Genomic DNA, 21273 nt, shown 5'->3' with positions numbered 1-21273 from the left:
TTTTGTTTTTAAATCAAAACTCCTGAAAACCACTTGAGAGACAGAAAAAAAATAAAGAGTTTTGTTAACTACTCAGCACCCTCAACCTCTCACTCTTTTCCTTTACATTTCATTTATGTAAAATTTAAAACCAGAAAGTCAAGGAAATTTTGTTTTTAAATTAGGATAGCCTTCACAGAGCTACATAATGTGAGAGTTAAGGATGTTTTCCCAGCAATGACTCCGAAGACTATCACTGCTTTGGAGGGTTGTGTGTTACCATTTCACATACCATTTTTTGCATCCTTCATCCATAAACACAAAAGGTAGACGTTCCTGGGGTGGGGGAGTGAGAACTAAAATAAAACACATTTGCCAGCAATTCTCATTTTCTGCAAAACTACTAGGCCTGAAAATAGTAAGCTTACAATTGATGCTCAAGAGCATAAAGAATTACGGACAATGAGCTATCACCCCTCAATGATTTTTTTCACCCGTTTATGTGCTGTATTATGGGAATAACAAGTAAGGCTGTGTTGAGATTCAGTTAAGCAGCATTTTAGTCTTGCCAATACTTTAGTAACTCAGGTCATTCTTAAGAAAATGTCATAAAAAGTAACTCAAATATTCATCACCCCTCCTCTCCAGTTAGTTTGCATGCTGCAACTAGTGGATGAGATGAATCAGTAGAGCGAATGGAACTGCATATATGCCAAGAATTCTCCTTGACAGATTACTTTTTCATCCATACACAAACAGAATGCCACTGGATTGCCTCTATGCCCCTGGGTCTGAAGCACCATGCCTCAACTATTTCTCATCTACAACCTTGTCTCAATGGGGATCTCCAAGAGGGAGAGCACAGATGCTGTGTCCTGGAATGGCATCATCAACCCTTCACCCTGAGAGTGCTTGCGATACTATCTTCAGCTTCCTATGTGTGGAAACCAGGCAGCAGCAGAAACCTCAAACGTTCCCATGCCTGGAGGTTGGTTGCAAACTCTACACACAAATACTATTGGAAAACACCTTGATGATGAGGTAACAAAACTTTTTTGATCCAAACGGGGGGATCAAATAAGGTGGCGAAAAAAATGGAATCCATTCCTTCCCTGACCACAAGGATGTCTCCATACGTTTGTCCTCAGGTCACCACTACAGGAAACACAGTTCTGGTTATTTGGATCCTTTAACTGGACATTTTCATGCTTTGAATTAATTGGCTCTTTTTAGGTTTAACTCTGATTTTCCTGATTTCTAGTGATTGTTTTTGATAACTATGCCACTCTGATAATGCTTTAAGTTACTGATATGAACTCCGAAAGTTCACTCCAGACAAATTAATAAAAGTTTCTCAAGGGGCTAAGTATTAAAGAATGCCTTCATTTCCTCTTCCCCAGAACCATGAGGACTGTTACCTTTGGACTGTACAAGATAAGCGCTTTTCACCCACCACAACACCCATAAAACTAGTAGTGAAGAATTAGCTTTAAAGGCTCGCTATTCATTAGCCTCAATCCTCTAACTACAGACTCAGAGGGCCTTGTGTGGCTCTTTATGTCCTTGCAAAGTGAATGTAAAATGCTACCTGATCAAAATTCACCAGGAGATAGCATTTTACACTCCCTTTGTGCGAGTGAGAGTAACTACACAGACACAAGAATAGCGAGTCAGGCTCATCTCTTGTGATTTCATAATGCCAAAATCGGGTGCGTGGAGAGGGGTACATGTATGTATTTTCCCCCTCAATGGCAGACACATAGTAACATCTGAATTATAACCCATTAACAATATACTGCACACATACTCCAAATGCAAAGTCATTCATGTGTGTCCTCACCAAAGGCTAAATAACCTACTGGCTCTGATGCAAAAAGAAATAGATCTCAATTTGACATATTGCACCAAAAGGTAACACTACTAAAAAATTAATACTGATCAAGCCATCGCATCACACAGGCCATCCACGAAGGACAGAACAGACAGCAGTTCAAGTCAGGTAGATAAAAAAACCCCACTAAAACACTTCTGCTACTGTTAAAAATTAAACAAATACAGTGAAACCCCATTTATCCAATCTAACTGGGACCGAGACCGGATCAGATAATGAGAAATATGGATAATTAGAAGAATAGAGCTTCAAAAAGAGCTTCAGCCCAAGGCTGACAGCCCAAGTCGTGCCATCTGGGGCAAAGCGTCAATTACTCATATTCCTTTATGTACACTGGTGGTTTGGTTAATACAGTGAGCTGGATATGGAGGCTCAGATAAACAGGGTTCTACTGTACTTAGTTTCATAACAATCAGTTGAAGACGAGAGAATGTTTAGGACTTTTTTTAAGACATTAATTCATGACTACAGTTTAATAAAAACAGCAGTAGCAGGTACAGTGGTGGCCTACTGGTGGCCACGTTTAGTCAATGTCTGCATGTTGCCAACAAGGTCACCCTGTTTGATCTGTCAAGTCAGTGCTCATATTAGGATTTAGTAAATGAGGGTCACATATTCTCAACAAAAATCGTAAGTGGCAGGTCAGTAAATCTGGAAGTCGGCTGTAAAATAAAACCTGACATCTGTATTTGAGCACAGTATCGTCTGCACCCAAGACAAAGCATGCAGCATCCTGGAAACTCTGCAGGCATTATGTATGATCAGTTTCAGGAGCAGAACACAGTTTCACTCTTTATCCATAGGAGAGGCACAGTGACAGCCAGCATGTCAGGTGCACTCACATGCTTACTGACACTGTACAGCCTGTGGGATATGACATGGGTTCAAAATATGGGATGGGGACAGAACTATCAGCCCTGAGTTCTCTTAAACAAGAACAGTGGTTCATCCAAACTGATGAATGCTGAAAACCTTCCTAAATTCAATTCATCTTTTAGTTCTTCATATTTTTACTTAACTGAACCCTTCGGAAGTTAATAGCAGAGATCTGAACAGGTTTTATTTTTGTATTGTTTTTTAATGAAGGCAAAAAACACACCGTCACCTTAGGGCTTTTCATACAGGCTGTTAATCGGTGCTCAGAGTGCTGCCGACATTTACTGTTATAGGCCTTAGTCCTACAAATCTCTATGCAAGAGCTTAACTTTACAAACAATGAGTATTCCCCATTAACTTCAAAGAGACCACTCCCAATGCACACAGTTATACTGCTGCAGTGTCTACATGGACACTGAGTCACCCTAACTACAGTTACATACGCGCTACGCCTCTTGCGGAGAAAGAATTATTATGTTGGTGCAGTTATAAATGCACTTACATCAGCAGGAGAAAGGCTGCAGTGGGTACACTAACATAATTTAGGTCGACGTAACCTGCCTTATGTCAACCTACCTGTGTAGTACTGATCAGGCCTCAGTGCTTACTAACAAAACAGGAGATGTATAACATTACTGAGCACATAATATTCATGCGAGTTCACTGAAGACCTTGAGACTCATTCAGGACAAAACAAACATAGCTCTGCTGACTGAACCCCAACCCCACAAGAACAGACGCACCTTTTTTCCAGGTCTCTGATTTTCTCTCTTAGTGGTGCAACAGCCTAAAGGAGGAATAAAAGTAATTCTTTAAAGGAAGTTGCAAGAATTTACATCTCAGAAATAAAAACAATGCCTATGCAGACTATTATAAGAGTAAAAGTAGGGGTGGCAATCTTGCATCTCATCTAAATAAATTAATTTAAGACACCAAGATCAGAACAACTTACATTTATAGAGAGTCTTTTGTGCCAATGGATCCCAAAGCATATTACAAAAAAAGGAAGAATCTGCTATAAATACAGGAAATTACTTCATCTACCACTGACATGCAGCACATGTGGAGGAGCTGTTTAAGAAGTATGTAGCAACAGTAAACAGTTTAGGACAACATATGAAATATTCAACTTAAGTTATTGGGGGAAGTTTAGGCAGCCAGAATATAGTTAAATGTACTAGAATATAGCCATCACACCAAGACTAACACCTCTAGCTCTTGTGAAAACTGCCTTTAAACACTAAAAGTTGCGAAGGGCCTCCGTTTTAAAGAGACAATGACACATTACAAAAAATCAAGTTCTAAACACATTTCTTCAACTGGTTTGTTACAACCACCCTGGATTATTAAAGGGAAAGAAATTTAAAAATGCAGTTTATCTACTAATATCTATGCTCTTTGTTTAACTCTCTGCATTTCTCTGAACTTGGACAGTGTTAATGAATAAATGAAATTAGTTTCACTTCCAGATTCTTTATCCTGTAATGCCAGGCTTGAGTTTTAAACAAGGAAGATGAAATCTGAACTTACTTCTTTTGGTTTTAGGCTTTATAAATGCTTTTTACAAAATTTAAATTTGGGGCCAAATATAAGTTGACAAAATCCGATGAAGTGAGCTGTAGCTGACTGAATGCATCCGATGAAGTGAGCTGTAGCTCACAAAAGCTTATGCTCAAATAAATTTGTTAGTCTCTAAGGTGCCACAAGTACTCCTTTTCTTTTTTGTGAACATCTCTTTAGGATCACCTGAAATACTATCACTAGTACTACAGTGCCCTTTAACAAACTGTGGATTTACTTACTTTAAAAAAATATTGACAGGTTCGATTTTGACAACTGAAAGCCTCCAGGAATGGAAATGAACTGTGCATTGTGTTATTCCCTCTATGTACTGTAATTTAGGCTTATTAATTCAATAACTCATGCTGAGTAGTACTTCAACAAGCAGTCCCATTGATTCCAATGGAGAAAGGTATTATACAGTGTGAATTAAGGTGGCATAATTAGGGGCTAGGTACTTTCAGCAAGCTCCAGAGAATTTTTATTTCTCAGGAATTTTACAGTAACTTTTGCATGTTGGGTATTCACAGATTTGTACATCTTACTTTAAAAAAAAAAAAAAAGTTAAAAACAGCATTTCCAAATCCAAAAAACCTATAGCAGTTTTACCCAAAATGAAAAAAAACACAAGACAGACATTAAGAGCTGGTTCCAATGCCTACTGAAGTCAATGAAAAGACCAAGTGAATTTAATAGGCTTCAAATCATGTCTAAAGTAACAGTGGATATAGTTCTCTTGAGATATGAGAGATCTGGTAAATCAAACACACTATTGATTGCCGCACCTAAAAATGAATAGTCAGTCAGTCATAGAACAGTGTCTATATATGCTACTAAACTTTCATTTTTCGGAATTATGAACTGAAACCTAGTACAAATCTATTAGGTTTTTCAGTTGTGCTCATCAGCATAGTATTTCATCGCTAAAATAACTGGTTAATCTGCATAAGAGTTAAGAACAAACAATTTACGTAGGTGGAAATTTTCAAATAGTAAAAATGCTTGTTAAAAGTTAAATACACTTAACTTTTTGGAGGAGTGACAGAGAAAGGAGTTAGTACAGCAGTCCTAAAACTTGGTAACAAAGGCTCAATTCCCAGCATGACTGGGATAGTTAGGAAGATACTGTGGCAAACCGGATTGGATCTTTGGAATTATAATCTTCTAGAGAAGTTTAGGGAAAACAGAGGGAAGCCACTGATTAGCTGTTTGGGTCCGCTGTTTGGGTCCACTCTAATGAAGAATGAGACCTAATGCTGAGGATTACATTAGTGGGAGAATAATAAAGTAAAATATTCTAATTAGAAAGATAATTAATTTAAAAAATAAAGCAGAAATAAAGAGGCATTAACCACTTAATAAACTAACCTCCTCTATCTTACTTTCAACTTTCTGATCCCCATTGTCTTGGATAGACCTGTTGAGGAAAAAGAGCCGTGAAACAGATCAACTAAGCGCCATTTCCAATATGTTCTTAATTTTTTAAAAATTTCCTTTAAAAAGTTTATTACTCCAGAATATGTTCTCTAGCGCTACACAAACACAAAGCAAATGACCACCATGGCCAGATCCAATGCTTACTGAAGTCAACTGGAACCTTTCCATTAACTCTAACGGCCTTTAAATCAGGTCCAAAGTTAGCAGTCTTGATCAATATGGTAGATTCAACATTGTATCCAAAATTCAATACAATGTAAGAAGATAATCTAGTCACTCATCACAGGGTCACTCCCCCAAAAGTATTTTTGTAGTGCAATTCTACTAGGAAACGTGACTAAAATGGCTTCGGAGGGGTCTGTATTTATTGTCTCAATGACTCCATATCAAGTGTACAAATATAATATTTTTTCCAACTGCTGAATTTGCAAACTCAATCTAGGATCAGAGAGTTAAGATAGGTTCCTCATTTCCCACCTGTAATAAAGATTCTACGGACCAAATAATGTCTTCAGCTGAACCTGTGAAATTCCAGTGCAGTTAGTGGGGTGATACAAAAGTGTAACTGACTGGAACATGGTAAACAGTTCTGCAGAACAAGGAACAGTAGAATCCAGCTCACTCTTTCATCTGCGTTGACTCTAAAGCAGCTATCAGGAGTAAACACTTATTTCTGTCAATGGAGCATCAGATCTGACTCTAAATACAGACAAAAAAACCCATCAGTGCAATAGGAAGGTGTCATTTTTACTCAGCCATTTTCCAAAGCATACACTCTGTGTGTCTTAAATATTTGTGAATACAAAGACAGACAAAGAATTAGAATTCCTGTTAGAAAGCACTGAAATTTTTCACTAGATGAGAGCCATGTTCTACAATTATATTTTTGGTTAAATTATCATGATTAAAAAAAACAATTACATTTACAAAATTTAACACACAACTGAAGCAGATTTCCAGTGCTCCATAATAGGAAACTGAATTCCATCAGTCATACTTTGCATCAGACAGAGGCCCCTCTCCTCAAAATAGCAGTCCACACAGATGGCAGGCAATCAACATATTAATGGGACTTAAACAGGAAAACGTATTTCTAACTATGGCTTTGAACTTTTTAAATTAATAAAAAAAGTTTAAGGCAGCTTTGAATTTTTTTAAAAGCAAAATCAGCACACTGAAGACTGTTTTAAGTAACCACACTATGGACAAAAATATACTTAAGCAAAGGTTGCTTAGTAAAGGTGGAGCCATACTAACGTATTTGGGGATACTTCAGGGTAGCCTCTTAAGACAAGGAGGTGCAGAATAAAGCTGGTCTCTTGTACAGGTCTAATTGTAATCTAATTTAGTGTTTAAATGTATATAACATCTCAAGTGATTAGAGATGTTCCTCCTCTAAGCAAGCACTTAGCGTACAAAGTCTTGTGACTAAGGGCTTGCCTACTCTTAAAAGGCTGCAGCTGTACCAGTGTAGCCCTTCAGTGAAGATGGTACCTAAGCCAACGGAAGGGCTTCCCTTGTCAGCGTAGCCACTCCATCTCCCCGAGAGGCGGTACCTATGCTGATGGGAGAAGTCCTCCCATCAACATAAAGCTATGTATACCAGGAGTAAGGTCGGTATAACTGTATCGCTCAGGTGTATGGATTTTCCATATCCTGAGCAATATAGTTATACCAAGATAATTTCCTAGTGTAGCCCAAGCCTACGTGATTTCATTTAAGTTTGCATGAGTTCTTGTTTTAACTTAATTTTCGTTTCAGACAACTTATGGAACTATTCAACATGATTTACAGTGGCAAGTTTTTGCATACTAGAGGTTTCATGGGCAGCCAATGCAAAATGGAGTTCTTTCAAGTAAAACAGAGCTCCTTTACTTGGGACCTGCAGTCATTACACCTAGAGAAACAGAAGGCCGTTTGTTAAACAGACACACACAACACCACAGTGTTAGAAATCAGAACAACAATTCTCCTCACACCATTCTGCAAAAAAAATCTTATTAAGTCAATCAGTCCATCATGCCTTACTCAGGCAAAACTCCCACAGACTTTAGTAGTTTTGCCTCAGGAAGGATTGCAGTATTGAGTAGAACCATTCAGATTCTAGAGACTCTTTTCACAAAAGACAGCCACTTACTGTAAAAGCAGCAGCAAAAACTGACTATAGGTTAACATGCAGCATTAGAATATTATTCAGGAGTAACACTAATTCACAATAGTTACTGTATTAGATATTTTCCTGAAAATAGATAATGCACACAACTTTGAACGTGCATCTGTGGAAAAGAGAATCTTTTCCTTTGTGGTAAGTGATTAAGGAAAAACTTAACAGAAAACAACATATTAAAAGGTTCTTAAAGTAATCTCAAAAGTCAAATCTGTTGTAGTGTGTTCACATGCTGTAGTTTTGAGCACTGACCAATTGCAGCTTTATGTTAAGTGAGTTTTCCCCTCCTTAACATACCAATTTAGATACAGAGGGCGGGTCTGAGCACTCTACTTCTGTGGAGTGAAGCTACACAGATGGTCTCTCCCCTTAAGGTTCATCTCCCTTCCCTTACAACTCTATGGGGATATTCCCACATAAGATCATGCTTTCTCAATTACAATCAGTTTCCTTGGGTTGCCGAGCCACACAGGGAGCCCTCGCTGATTCAAGGCAGGCTTTGAGGGAGTGGCGGCAGGAATCTTCCACACATCTGAGGGTATGCCTTCACCACAGAATTAGCCCAAATAGAGTGTCCCCACCATAAAGCCGTACCTGTGTCAGACCCGTGTGGCTGGGTCCCCAATGGTGCTGTAGTAGCCTATGTGCTGGGATGGGTTTCTGGTGGGTTATCCCATTATTCTTAATGGTCCATTAAACTGGGCCACTCTGTGAATTCATTCACAGGATGCATTCTACCCCCTACCCCTAACATGGAGCTGCTGTCTGTGGCAGTGACATAATAATACTTCATGTAAATAACTTCCAAGAGAAGCTATTCATTATTAATGCAAATAGCTCTGAAGGCATAAGCAAACAGTGTTTGAGAGCAAGAACTTTTAATGGGAAGGTCATTAAGCAATTCAGCTAGCAAACCACAAGTGATTTGTACTGCATTTACTTGGATTGCACCTCTGTTCAAATGCTGTGGAAAATGCAGCAGAAATGAAGCAGGCACATGCAGGGTTAAAATGCTACGCCAATGTATTTGACTTACAGATGAAGCAGGCACATGCAGAGTTAAAATGCTGAGCCGATATACTTAACTTACAGTTCAGTAAAAGGGAGCACACAGACAAGGAAGCACAGGTCAGGTGAAACTGTGGGAAAGCACTGGAGGACTAAAAGCAACTGGGCTTGCTTAGCCTGCAGTCTCATTGCAAAATGAGTGGGTTGCCAGCCTGGGCTGAAAAAAAGCCTATACCTTCAGATGGATCTACTAGCCTACTCTTAAAGCACCCTCAAGCCTTGGATAGAGGTTTTTCCTTGTGTGAACAGAAGATGCATTACAGGCAAAAGTTCATCTAACTCTGCAGTTAAGGCAACGCCTAAGGGTTAAGGAGGTACAAATCCTTTGCTGGTTATCTTGGAATGTCCTTCCACTCCAGTGGAATGAGGACGAGGAAACTCTGCATGTCTTGTCCCCTGCCAGTGAGGATGTTCACAGCCCTATGGTACTTCTCTGATGCTGAAGGCGTTTTTATTACAGGAATGGTGGATTCTACATCTACCATTGTTAAGGGCTGACATTTCAACAACTTTGTGAGCAGCTTTTTCTGATTTCTTCCTATTGTTGCTTGATGGGATGATACTGGAAATAACCTCGTTTCAAATAAAGATACTCGGACAAAATAAAGTATTACCTCATGTTGATAAAGTTGCCCCATACAGCTAAAAAAAAAAAAAGAAAAAAAAAACATTATAGTGCCATTTAACAACAAACTATTACTTATTTCTCAATTTTTATGTCATCCTAAGAAGAAGAAATTTAAAACTAACAAAATTAGACTTCATTAAATCTATACTAAACTTATCTATTCTAAAATCAAGTCACTTTATATATGCCAAGTGATCAGAATCCTTTGTACGAGTCAAACAAAACCGATGAAGTTAGATGAGGCTTTTTCCTGTGCTATAAAAGGGAAAAATTTTGAATCATGCATGTCAAATAAACAAAGAGCATGCTGTATATCAGATTGTGAGATACTCCAAACAGATACATCTGTGATTATCTGAAAAGATGATCAGCTAATATATACTCCCCTTGTATATACCAATCCCACACACTTCATAGAATAGAGAAAACCATATCAGCAGTAACTGAATTACGATTCGTCAAAGTGGGTATTATATAATGCTTTATTCATTAAAGAAACTAGACAACGTGCTGTGACCAAGAAAGGGGTCCTATGGACCCCAGCCTGAAGCGTTGGGTGGTGTGCAGTGAACGTGGCAGCTCGCCATTGCTGAACATCAAAGACAAAGACTGAACAGTTAGCTTCCTTATTTACAGCAGTATTCAACCAGGGCACTGGATGAGGAAAGGATCCTGCATTAAAACCAGCACATGATCACTTACAGACTGAATCGTGGGGAGAAGACTGATTCATCAAAAGTGGCATTTCTTAATTCCAAATGCTTTCCTTGGCAACCTTAACCCTCTTTTTATTTATATACATACGCATATATACACACATATATAAATGAGAAAGAGTGTTTTTAAAGTAATCTCTTTTTGGATATAAGCCACAATACAATGCAGAACAGTGAACAAACAGATGTCAGCTTTTCCATTTCTATAGTGAGATACAGAGATATGGAATATCAGTCTGGTGAAACTATTCACTACTGAAATTGTTTTTTTGAACCTGTTCAGTGCTTATGTGATTATATTGAGTGTCAGGTCCCTTGTATTTTCTTAATACTTTTGTCTAGGAAAGGGAGTGTGAGATGAACTGAGAGAAGAGAAATCCCCCAATTAAGAAGATTGCACTAGGCAATTTTAATTTTTTTGGGACCACTTAACATGAAGGGCAAGTTCCCTCATAAGCAAGACACAGAATCTAATAAAGTCTAAGTCTCTCCAGAAGTCCTTGCACAACAAGCCTCAGGGTAAGCACACAAATGCCTTCATTTGGGGGTGGGAGGGGAGAGAAAAGTCTTGTTCAGTTATGGTATTAGCATATGCCTCTGAGTACAAAAAGTTTCTGCAGTGACCTCAATTGCCTGTAGGCTGCTTTAGTCCTGGAGTGGTGGTTAATGAATTAGTCTGCCAAATAAAGAACACTCAAGTATAACAACCTAGCCTCAGGCTTGTATGTAATTCCTTAGGACTCTTATTTGTTTGTTTACAGCACCCAAGTGTATGAAGGGTGCTTTACAGAGATGTCTAGAAGACAAAGCTTGTAACATTCACAATGCTTTAAGCGCAGCGTTTCTCGCATGTGGATACCAGGGGCTTTTCTTGTGGCCACAGCCTCCTGGGCAGTGGTGTGGGAAGAATCTAAGCAGTGGTCCCTTCCCCAGGGCCACCAGCAGGGGTTGGACAATGCCCCCCTCTGGAGAGACAAATGCTGGAGGAGCAGGCAGTTAGTGAGTTCCCCACCTTCCTGCAGATGTAGGATCTGGCTCCAGCCCTGAGGTGGCAGGCAGCAGGCTCTGGCCACAGGGCTACAAACCCCAGCTGTGGGGCTCACCTCAACATCGCCCCAGCCCCTGCTGCCTTTGCCGGCCCGTTATGCATTCCTCCCCAGCCCTCACATCCCCTACTACTGACCTCCCCATGCAAGGCTTAATTTGTCCCCGGGCTCACTTTTCACAGCAGCAGACTTACTCGCTAGCAAGTCTTTTTAAAAAAGCAATGAAAAAAAAAGAAACAACAAAAAAGAACCTGCAGAGCACCTTATTTGTGTTTCTATTCTGCTACGTCCAGTAAACAATAGAGACAACTGTACATTATTTTTATTGAATCTGCAAAAAGATTCAAAAATGATTTGCAAATATGTGCATATTTATATGTATGTGCATATTTATTTGTTTTTCCTATAGTTAATTAATATTTGAGTAAAAATTGTCAACGCAGCCACCAGCAAGAGTTGGTGGCCGCACTCTGAGGCCACCAAAAATTTTGTTATGAGAACCCCTGATTTAAGGCCTTCCACAGTGATCCACAAGTGGAGACAAAATAAAAAAGGCTGTGGAGAAGGGTTAGTGCAATACTATAATGCAGTTGAATGCGCACCATTGAGGCTCTGACAGGGAAAAATCAAGTGAATCCTTTTGGCAGGAAATACTGCATAAGTGAATTTTTAATAGGAGAGATTTTAAATTAGGACAATGTGATGAACTATGAAATAAGCTCAGAGATGGCATTTTGGGCATGGTGTCAGCATAGATAACTGCACAGGAGCAGGTGTGAGAAAGGAAATTAAGGGGCTATCAAGGCTGGTATTATCTACAAGGTGATGGGATTGGGGGAAAGCAAAAGTAAGAGAAGGGGTCAGAGGAAGGCTGGCAAAGCATCATGAATGATGTTGAAGGAGAGAACAAAGAGGTTTTGGACTATCTCCAAAATCTCAGGACTTTCTGTGGTGCCACAACCAAAGGCATTACAAAACTATAAATAGAATAGGGAAGGAAGTAAGGCTATGTCTTCATTGAAAGAATAGGTGCATTTTTACATTGTGATTACTAGAAGTCCACATTGAGTTAGCTGAGAAAAGGCATTCTAGTTTTTACCTTGCATAGCTATATCGAGGTAGACCCCAGGTGAGAGGTAGGAGGGGCTTAGGGTTGACTTTGACTAACTACACTGGGGTAAAACTACTTGGGTATTATCTTCAATGGAATTTTATAGATAGCCATCTCAATATAAAATATATATATATATATATATATATATATATATATATATATATATTTTTTTTCAGTGAAGACTACAACCAGAGCCAGGCAGGCTGCAGAGAGAAATTTCATGAATTCTTGAGGCACACATTGTCAAAATTCACTTATAATAGAACTCTGTAGATCAGGAAAATGCCCTTTATAATTTAACAATTTGTTTTCAAGTGGCAGAGAGAAACTGAGGTGGCTTGATGAGGAAGGTAGTCAGCTGCAAGGGAAATGTCAAGCTTTTCACTTCCCACTGTAGGTATTCACTGGAGCTACAGTAAGAAACCAACTTTTTAAATGAGACCATGTAAAAATATTGCACGACAACTGACCTAGAAGTAGGATTGTGAACGGAGGGTACATCTACACAGCAAACAAACAATCATGGTTGGCCCAGATCAGGCTCACAGAGCTTAGGCTGTAAACTGCCATGTAAATGTTCAGGCTTAAGCCTTGCAGCCTGAGCCCAGTGAGCCCAAGTCGTTTGGCCTGAGCTGGGTGTGGCCATGCCATAGGTCTTTTATTCCAATGTAGATGTACCCTTGGTGCCCAGAACAAACAGGAAGAGTGGGCACTCAGCACATAACTTCAAATAACTCCACTTTTCTCTCTGCAAAATGCACCATGCTGTGATGTCACAGCTACCAACAAATCCACAGCTATGCAGGTAAATGGCTTTTTTATTAAGTTTATGGCAAAGGTTTCAAAAGCTCTTGTATTAGAAAAAAATTAAAGGCCACAATTATGGATACACAGTAGCAACTCCATACTTAAGGTTGCACTAAGTTACTCCACAACAATCTCCCTTGCACGGGGAGAAACATTTATAAAGTATTCTCTTTAGCCAATGTACATCTGCACATAGTACATGCCTCAATGCTGCTGAGGTGAGAGTTGAGGTTTTGCATTATGGTGCAGATTAGAGTGGGTTTTGTCCATATTGTATTTCTTTGTATGTACAAAGGAGCTTCTGATGGAGGTGCAGAGAACTACCTGTGAAATGGATTAGTGTAATGTGCAGCAGTTAAACTGGGTTAGTGACAATTCCCTTAACTGGCCATTGTTTTGCTATTCAGGGTTTGCAAGGCAGGTTTTGCATTTAAACAAACAACTGTTGATCAGGGCTTGGTGGTAGGGACTGTATTAGGGTTATATTAAGGCATCCGGTTCTGGGAGAAGGTGGGGACTGGAAAGTATTGGCAGTTGGAAGGTTTGGGGGCAGAGGTGTCTAATAATAGTACAACCAAACAAACTCTTTTCAAATGTGGCCTTTGATGCAAGGCTCTGAAAAGAGAACCACAAGACTTCACAACAGCTGAACTAAATGGCTCATGTTTTGGAAATAGGGTGAGGCAAGACAGAAGGACAGCCAAATATCCAACAGACCTAACAGACTCATCCCAATACCTTAGAAGGTACACAGAGATCATATTGCCTTCTAAAACTAGCATAACTAAAGCCCACAAAATTTGAACTGAATGACAGATCTAATGATTACCTCACACACACCCTCTCAAGAAGGAGTGACAGAACAAGGCAAGAGTTTAAAAATATCTGGTTGGCATGTAGGATTCAGGGTTAGAGGAATCAGTCTGACAAAGCCTCTTACACCTGTCTCTGAAGGGCAGTTAACCACCTCTATGAAATGGCTTGTTCTGCTTTCAACTGAGCAGAACAAGAGTTGTAAATGACTTCTTGATCACTGCCAGGAAAGGTCCACAGCTAAGCCCAGAACAGATGCCCATCTAAATTTACCAGACTTGAGCTTCCATTAGTGAGCTCCCCCCACCCGATGAACAATTAAATATTTACACAAACACTTTTCACAGTGTGAAGTAGTGTACTAATGCCAGTGGAATGCTTCATTACAGTAAACTAAGACTATCGGTCTCCTAACTCTCTGAAAGTGTGAACTCTGGGCTATTATTTTTTTAAACAGATTATCTGTTAATCCCATAGGCTTGAAACAAATTCACAGTTTGGCATCTTATTCATGCCATTATTCTAACCAATTGATTTTGGAGAAAAAAAATCAGATCTCCAGACTACACAATGAGCAAGATGAATTCACTCTGCACATTCCTTCCCAATCCCACATGCTTTTCATAAGGAAAAAAATGAGGCACATATACCCCTTTAGTATGAAGTCTGCATAACACTAAATAAAGCGCTGAATCCTACATCCACACAAATGGCTGAACCCTGTTTATCTTTATAAGTTGTGAGGACAGTTCACTTTCCTAAAGGCAAGTTTATTTGTTACTAGAAATGAAAAAAACAGTATATTCACAAAAAGAAAAAGGAGTACTTGTGGCACCTTAGAGACTAACAAATTTATTTATTTGTTAGTCTCTAAGGTGCCACAAGTACTCCTTCAGTTTTCATTTTGAGAATCAAAGTCCATCTCAGGTCCAAAAAAAATCTCCTCATTTGCGGTTAATGGTAAATGTTACATATTACATCAAAATCAGTTCTCCCCCTCCAGGTTGCCAAGTGTCATGCCAGTTCACAGGAGACATACTAGAGCTGGTCAAAAAGCAATACATTTTTGTAAAAGTTGATGTGGTGGTTTTGTTTTTGTTTTTTGGCTGCTGCTGCTGGCCAAAATTTCACAGTCTTGAAAAATTTCAACAATTCTACGGGTCACACACTCACGAATTGGATTCCCTCACCCACCAGTGCTGCAGACAGACAACAGGAATTCCCTAGCAGTTCCTCTTTACAGATTTTTTTTTTCTCTTTGGCAAGGGGAGAAGCGAGGAGGGGGCTGCTCAAGTGCATTAATCAAAGGCAGCCACGCTGTGTCTCTTCATATTCAATGCTTCCCCTTCTGGACTCCAGAAGGACACAATATAGCAGGTGGTGGAAGCCAGGTGTGCAGAGAACACTGCAAAGGTGGGAGGGAGGGTGTGGCAGGACAGAAGGTACAGGCTACCGGGAGATGACAGGGGCTGAAAGGCAGATGATAGAAGGGTAAGAGGCAGACTGAAGTCAGAAGCTGCCTTAGGCTCTCCTAGCTTCTCTCATAACTTCTCTCCAGTCTCCTTCCACCAACCCCTAAGCTCCAACCAGGTTTCTGGTCATGCCTGCTCCTCAGTCCTTCTTCCTTATGGTCAACCTGGCCCCTCTCAGCTCATCCTATGTCCTCTACCATCCCCACCTGCATGTGAGATCAGGTTCATCTCTCTCACCATTGTCCCGCTATTCAGTGATTTGTTCTCACCATCAAGAAGTGTCTCACACTGAGCTGTATAGAATTTGGCAGCCAAAAACATGAATTGCTCCCCATTCAACTGCAGAACAGTATGAAAGGAAACATACAGGAGAGAAAGGCACTGGCAGCTGCGAAAAGAACTGGAGCTAGTAAAATTTCTTATATTATATATGACCCAAAATCAGCAGCAGGTAGGAGGCTGAGTACAGCAACATGGGTAAGAGCAGGGATCTCAAACTCAAATCACCACGAGGGCCACGTGAGGACTAGTACATTGGCCCGTGGGCCACATCAGACACCCCTCCACCTGCTGCTCCCAGCCCTGCCCCACACCCCTCCCCATGGAAATGGCTGGGTCATTTCACATATTGAATCTATTTCCCTACGTTAAGTATCCTCACACCTTCTTGTCAACTGTCTAAATGGGCCATCTTGATCATCACTACAAAAGTTTTTTTCTCCTGCAGATAATAGCTTATCTTAATTAGCCTCTTACAGTTTGCATGGCAACTTCCACCTTCTCTGTATGTGTATGTATCTTCTTACTATATGTTCCATTTTATGCATCCGATGAAGCGGGCTGTAGCCCACGAAAGCTTATGCTCTAATAAATTTGTTAGTCGCTAAGATGCCACAAGTACTCCTGTACTTTCTGCAGTACCTCTGTGACCTATGATGGTATATCTACACTGTAGTAGATCGTTGTGATTCCCAGCACAGGTAGATGGACTTGCACTAGCTCAGCTCAAGCTAGGACACTAAAAATAGCAGTGTTGACACTGCAGCACTGGCGGTGGCTTGAGTTAGTCACCTGAGCTATAGGCACTGGCTTACTCAGGATCCGGGGGGTGTTCAACCCCCTGCTTTGCCCCAGGCCCAGCCCCCACCCAGCCTCTTTCCACCCAGTTCCACCCCCTCCCCTGAGCGTGACCCCTCCCCCTTCCTCCCAGAGCCTCCTGCACACAGTTAATCGTGAGAATTAACTGTAAAGTGCTTTCAAGACTGTCATTCAAGTGCTAATAAATACTAGACACATTATATGTTTAAAGGTTTTAGAGTAGCAGCTGTGTTAGTCAGTATTCGCAAAAAGAAAAGGAGTACTTGTGGCACCTTAGAGACTAACAAATTTATTTGAGGATAAGCTTACTCTAGCTCACGAAAGCTTATGCTCAAATAAATGTGTTAGTCTCTAAGGTGCCACAAGTACTCCTTTTCTTTTTGCGAATACTGACTAACACAGCTGCTACTCTAAAGCCTGTCATTATTTAATTACTTCACCAGGGCAGTGAGGATAATTTATATATATATATATATATATAAGGTGAGGTGCTTAGGTACTATGGTGAGGAGTGCCTTACAAAAATCTGTCAATCGACAAACACTAAATGCACTAAAAGAAAAGGAGTACCGGTGGCACCTTAGAGACTAACAAATTTATTAGAGCATAAGCTTTCGTGAGCTACAGCTCACTTCACTAAATGCACTGTGTACTAATGACGTGCAGACGCTCTTGCCAGGTACAAAAGAATCAGAACATATATCCATAAATGTTTGTTTTTGATTCCAAGTATTTAAAAGGCTGGTATCTTCCTGCTGTAAACAGCATCTACTCAAAGCAGTGATTTGGCAAATATAAGTAGATATCAATTTAATAGTGGACTATTTTTTAAAGTGTGGCATATTTATTATATTCCAGTTTGAGCACTAACTTTTTTACTTTTGAGCCTATAGATCTCATATTTCTTAACTCACATGCCCCTCCACTGAATAAAGTCTCCAAACAGCCTATAATAGCCTTTAATATTAGAACCAAGTGGCAATATCTCTGTTGATATGCATCCGTTAGCATAATTTCAGAAATGGATCCTCCAGGCAAATTTTTTAAAATTCCCAGAGATATCAGCTGCTCAGTAGAAAGAAAACCATCTTTTGTTGGACTGTGCCTTTTGGACCTCCTGTTGATGGCAGCTTATCTGATTCAGTATTTATCTGGAGACGAGAGCCTTTGGTAACTCACCAAATATTATGGCTAGGTGACTACGCTTGATGTATGGTCATGACATTAGTCTTGTTTGTGTTTTTTGCACTTGTGAGAAAACAGCGATTGTGAGCTGGGACTCTTGAGAAACAAGAGTGCTTAACGTTTGGATGTAAAAATTTAAGCAGCTTGGCTGTGTAGAACTGTGATGTCTTGTTTTAGAAACTGCCCTCCTCCCAGCCGCAAGGACCCTCATTGTCACCCCTCATTGCCCCCAAGATAGATAAGGTGGGTTCATGGAATGTTTGCTTTCTGGAAACCGTAACTTTAGACTTCAGACTTTTTTTTTCCACCGAATGCATCCGATGAAGTAAGCTGTAGCTCGTGAAAGTTTATGCTCAAATAAATTTGTTAGTCTCTAAGGTGCCACAAGTACTCCTTTTCTTTTTAAGGAAATGTTATCTTTGTTCCCCATCTATAAGGTAAGAGTGACTTGCCGAATGCCATACAGGAAGTCTGTGCCAGGGCCAGCCCCCACAAGTTCATCCTTCTTCTCGATGTCACCCCTCCCCCGGAATTTTTTTTAAAAAAGCAAGTCAGTCCATTGTGAGGACCTCTCAAGTCTTAAAAAAAAAAAAAAAAAAAACCCAACCAATTAAAAGCAACACATTTAGAATTTCAAATCTTCAACCAATACATTAATTTAAGAATTATAAAAATTCAAAACCAGATATTTTATTTGAGGAATCTCCTCAATTAAAATACTTTGCAAGGACATTGTCCTGATTGTCCTTTGTTGTGTAATTCCAGGTATGAAAGGGGATCACTGATTATATAAAAAAAGATTTCCTTTCTAAAAGGGATACATTCTGTCCATCTGCACCAATGCTGAGTTATGAAAAATCATTCACATAATCTCTAGTCTAAGTGAAATTTAACTGTACATTGGTAATTTCTCCCATCTTGTTGCCCCGTCCCTCCACCTTCCCCAAAAACAACAATCAATTTTTAGTCATTTTTTAGTCATTTTCTAATGGTGCATAGAAGAAACTCTGAACTTAGAGTAACCTGAAATTCTGGAGCAGACCTCTGACAACTGAGTATACAAATGTCTCACTTCATGCTAAGTTCTCCATCCAGGAAAAGATACAAATCAAACTGTTGTGAACATTATTGCAATTTAAAATAAAAAAAAAAAAATTTTTTTTTTTTGGTGCATTGGCATGGTCACTCAGAAGTTGCAGTCACCTGGTAACATCAGGCTATCACAGAGGAGAACTTGACAGACTGGAGAAATACACAAGGAGAACTCATAAAAAATGATAATTAGTATTACAGATACTACCACACATTAAAAGAAGAAACTTATTTTATTCCTTTTGCAGACCTTAAATGTGGAATTAATAGTTATGAAGCAAAGGTTTAGATAATCATCTATGTCTGTAAAGACAGTCTATCAATTACAATGATGTTAAGGAATAACCCCAATCTCAAAAAGTAATATTGTTTTCTAATGCAAGCCTAAAATTATCTTTGTACCATACGAGCACTGTTGTATTACAGTAGTATCCTATTGGATTTACCAATGGCAAAGATAATTATCTATGAATTGCACATGGAGTGACTTTCTCTGCTAGACTGAAGAGTCTATTACCAAATTTCTGCTCCCCATGTAGCTACGTACAAACTGATCAAGTTACTCCTTAACCATCTCTTTGATAAGATAAATAGATTGGGCTCCCCGAGACTTTTTTTTTTTTTTTTAGATTTAATAATTTTATTAAGATAACATTGAAGTAAAAAGGAAACAGTACAGAGTTTAGGCATAGAAGTTTCTGGTTATCAGGGAATAAGGTACAGATTATCAAGGGGTGCGAAATTCAGTTTAGGAGCGGGTGGCGTAAGGAATACATAATCTGCAATCTCTCCAATTGGGGGTAAAAGCTTAACGGGTCAAAGTACAGACATTGAGATATGGGGGTATGTTGTCCATATAATGGCTATGTTCAGGTGTGGAGTATAATGAGCAAGTACGATGATGAGGATGGCTCTACCCTCATTTGGTGGGATTTAATGTTCAGTGAGTTTATGGTTCCAGTTCATATGGTCCAATGGAAAAAAAAAAAAAAGTCTCTCAGTCCCTTTTCCATGGTTGGTGCATGATGTTGTACCGGCTCACACCTCCTGGTACTGTCGGTGGCCGGTGATGTGTTCGATGTAGATGTCCCTGGACCATCGGACTGTGTCCAAGACCTTGAGGCGCCGCATGAGCCGTGCGTACCATCGACCGATCCCATAGGTCCGCAACACACGCTTGTTGCAGGGGTCCCAAGCGCCCAGGGCTCCGAAAATCAGGGCATCCATCTGCACCTCATAGCCCTTCGCTCTCAGGGTGTCGGCCATGGGGGCGTATTTTTCCATCTTACGAGCTCGGGATTCGCGGAAGGCTGGGGTTCTGTTCTCAAAGGAGACCTAAAGGAACGTTGTCCAATCCCTCAATCATTCTTGTGGCTCTTCTCCGAGCCCTGTGCAGTTTATCAACATCCTTCTTGAATTGCATTCACCATAGTTGGACAAAATATTCCTGTGGTAGTCACACCAGTGCCAAATAGAGAGGTAATATAATCTCCTTAATATCTTAATCGATATTCCCCTATTTATACATCCAACGACTGCATTAGCCCTTTGGGCCACAATGTTGCATTTGGAGCTCAAGTTCAGCTGATCATACATCCTTTGCTCCTAATTACAGTATAAACTTTAAAATGGGAAGCCACATGCTTCCAATTGTTTGTGCCAAAGCATATGCAAACCACTTATACCAGATGGGTTAGAGAATTTACATTCCTCCACCCTATATTGCAGGGGTAGGCAAACTTTTTGGCCTGACGGTCACATCAAGGTTCCAAAACTGTACGGAGGGTCGGGTAGGGAAGGCTGTGCCTCCACAAACAGCCTGGCCCTTGCCCCCCTATTTGCCCCCTCCCACTTCCTGCCCCCTGACTGCCCCCTTCAGAACTACTGACCCATCCAACCTCTCCCCTGTTCCCTGTCCCCTGACTGCCCCGACCCCTATCCACACCCCCACCCATCCCCCGGGACTCCCTGCCCCTTATCCAACCCTCTCATCCCCCCCCACTCCCTTACCATGCCGCTCAGAGCAGCAGGAGCTCATAGCCACACCGCCTAGCCGGAGCCAGCCATGCAGCCCGGCAGGAGAGGCGGACCAGAGCGCTGGTGACGCGACAAGCTGAGACTGCAGGGGAGGGGTGACAGCAGGGCAGGGGACGGAGGCTAGGATGGTCCCGCGGGCCATAGTTTGCCCACCTCTGCTATATTGCCACATAACCCAATTATCCCAGAGTTAGTCATCACATAGCAAAAAGGAGGTAGCACTAATTCCCAATCTTCAGGATGCTCCAAGTTACATCAGGAAGACACCTTTGCACGTCTTTCCTCTG

The 21273-nt window shown here is 40.4% G+C and overlaps 1 protein-coding gene across 3 annotated transcripts in view; it reads right to left on the bottom strand.

Moving 5' to 3' along the window:
* The window catches only part of UXS1 (UDP-glucuronate decarboxylase 1), a 90186-nt gene that overhangs the window by 58016 nt on the left and 10897 nt on the right, over positions 1–21273 (bottom strand). For 2 of the 3 annotated variants that reach the window (XM_038418768.2, XM_043511055.1), the window contains exons 2-4: positions 9593–9620; positions 5675–5723; positions 3490–3533 (exon numbers count right to left, since the gene is read on the bottom strand). In XM_038418768.2, coding sequence (XP_038274696.1) covers positions 3490–3533; positions 5675–5723; positions 9593–9620 — 121 coding nt within the window. The remainder of the gene's footprint in view (positions 1–3489; positions 3534–5674; positions 5724–9592; positions 9621–21273) is intronic. The other variant, XM_043511107.1, reaches the window with a different exon arrangement.

This window comes from Dermochelys coriacea, chromosome 1, assembly GCF_009764565.3.
Source record: "Dermochelys coriacea isolate rDerCor1 chromosome 1, rDerCor1.pri.v4, whole genome shotgun sequence".
NCBI lineage: Eukaryota > Metazoa > Chordata > Testudines > Dermochelyidae > Dermochelys > Dermochelys coriacea.
The sequence above is the reverse complement of the archived record's forward strand: the minus strand, read 5'-3'. Positions and strand labels throughout refer to the sequence as shown.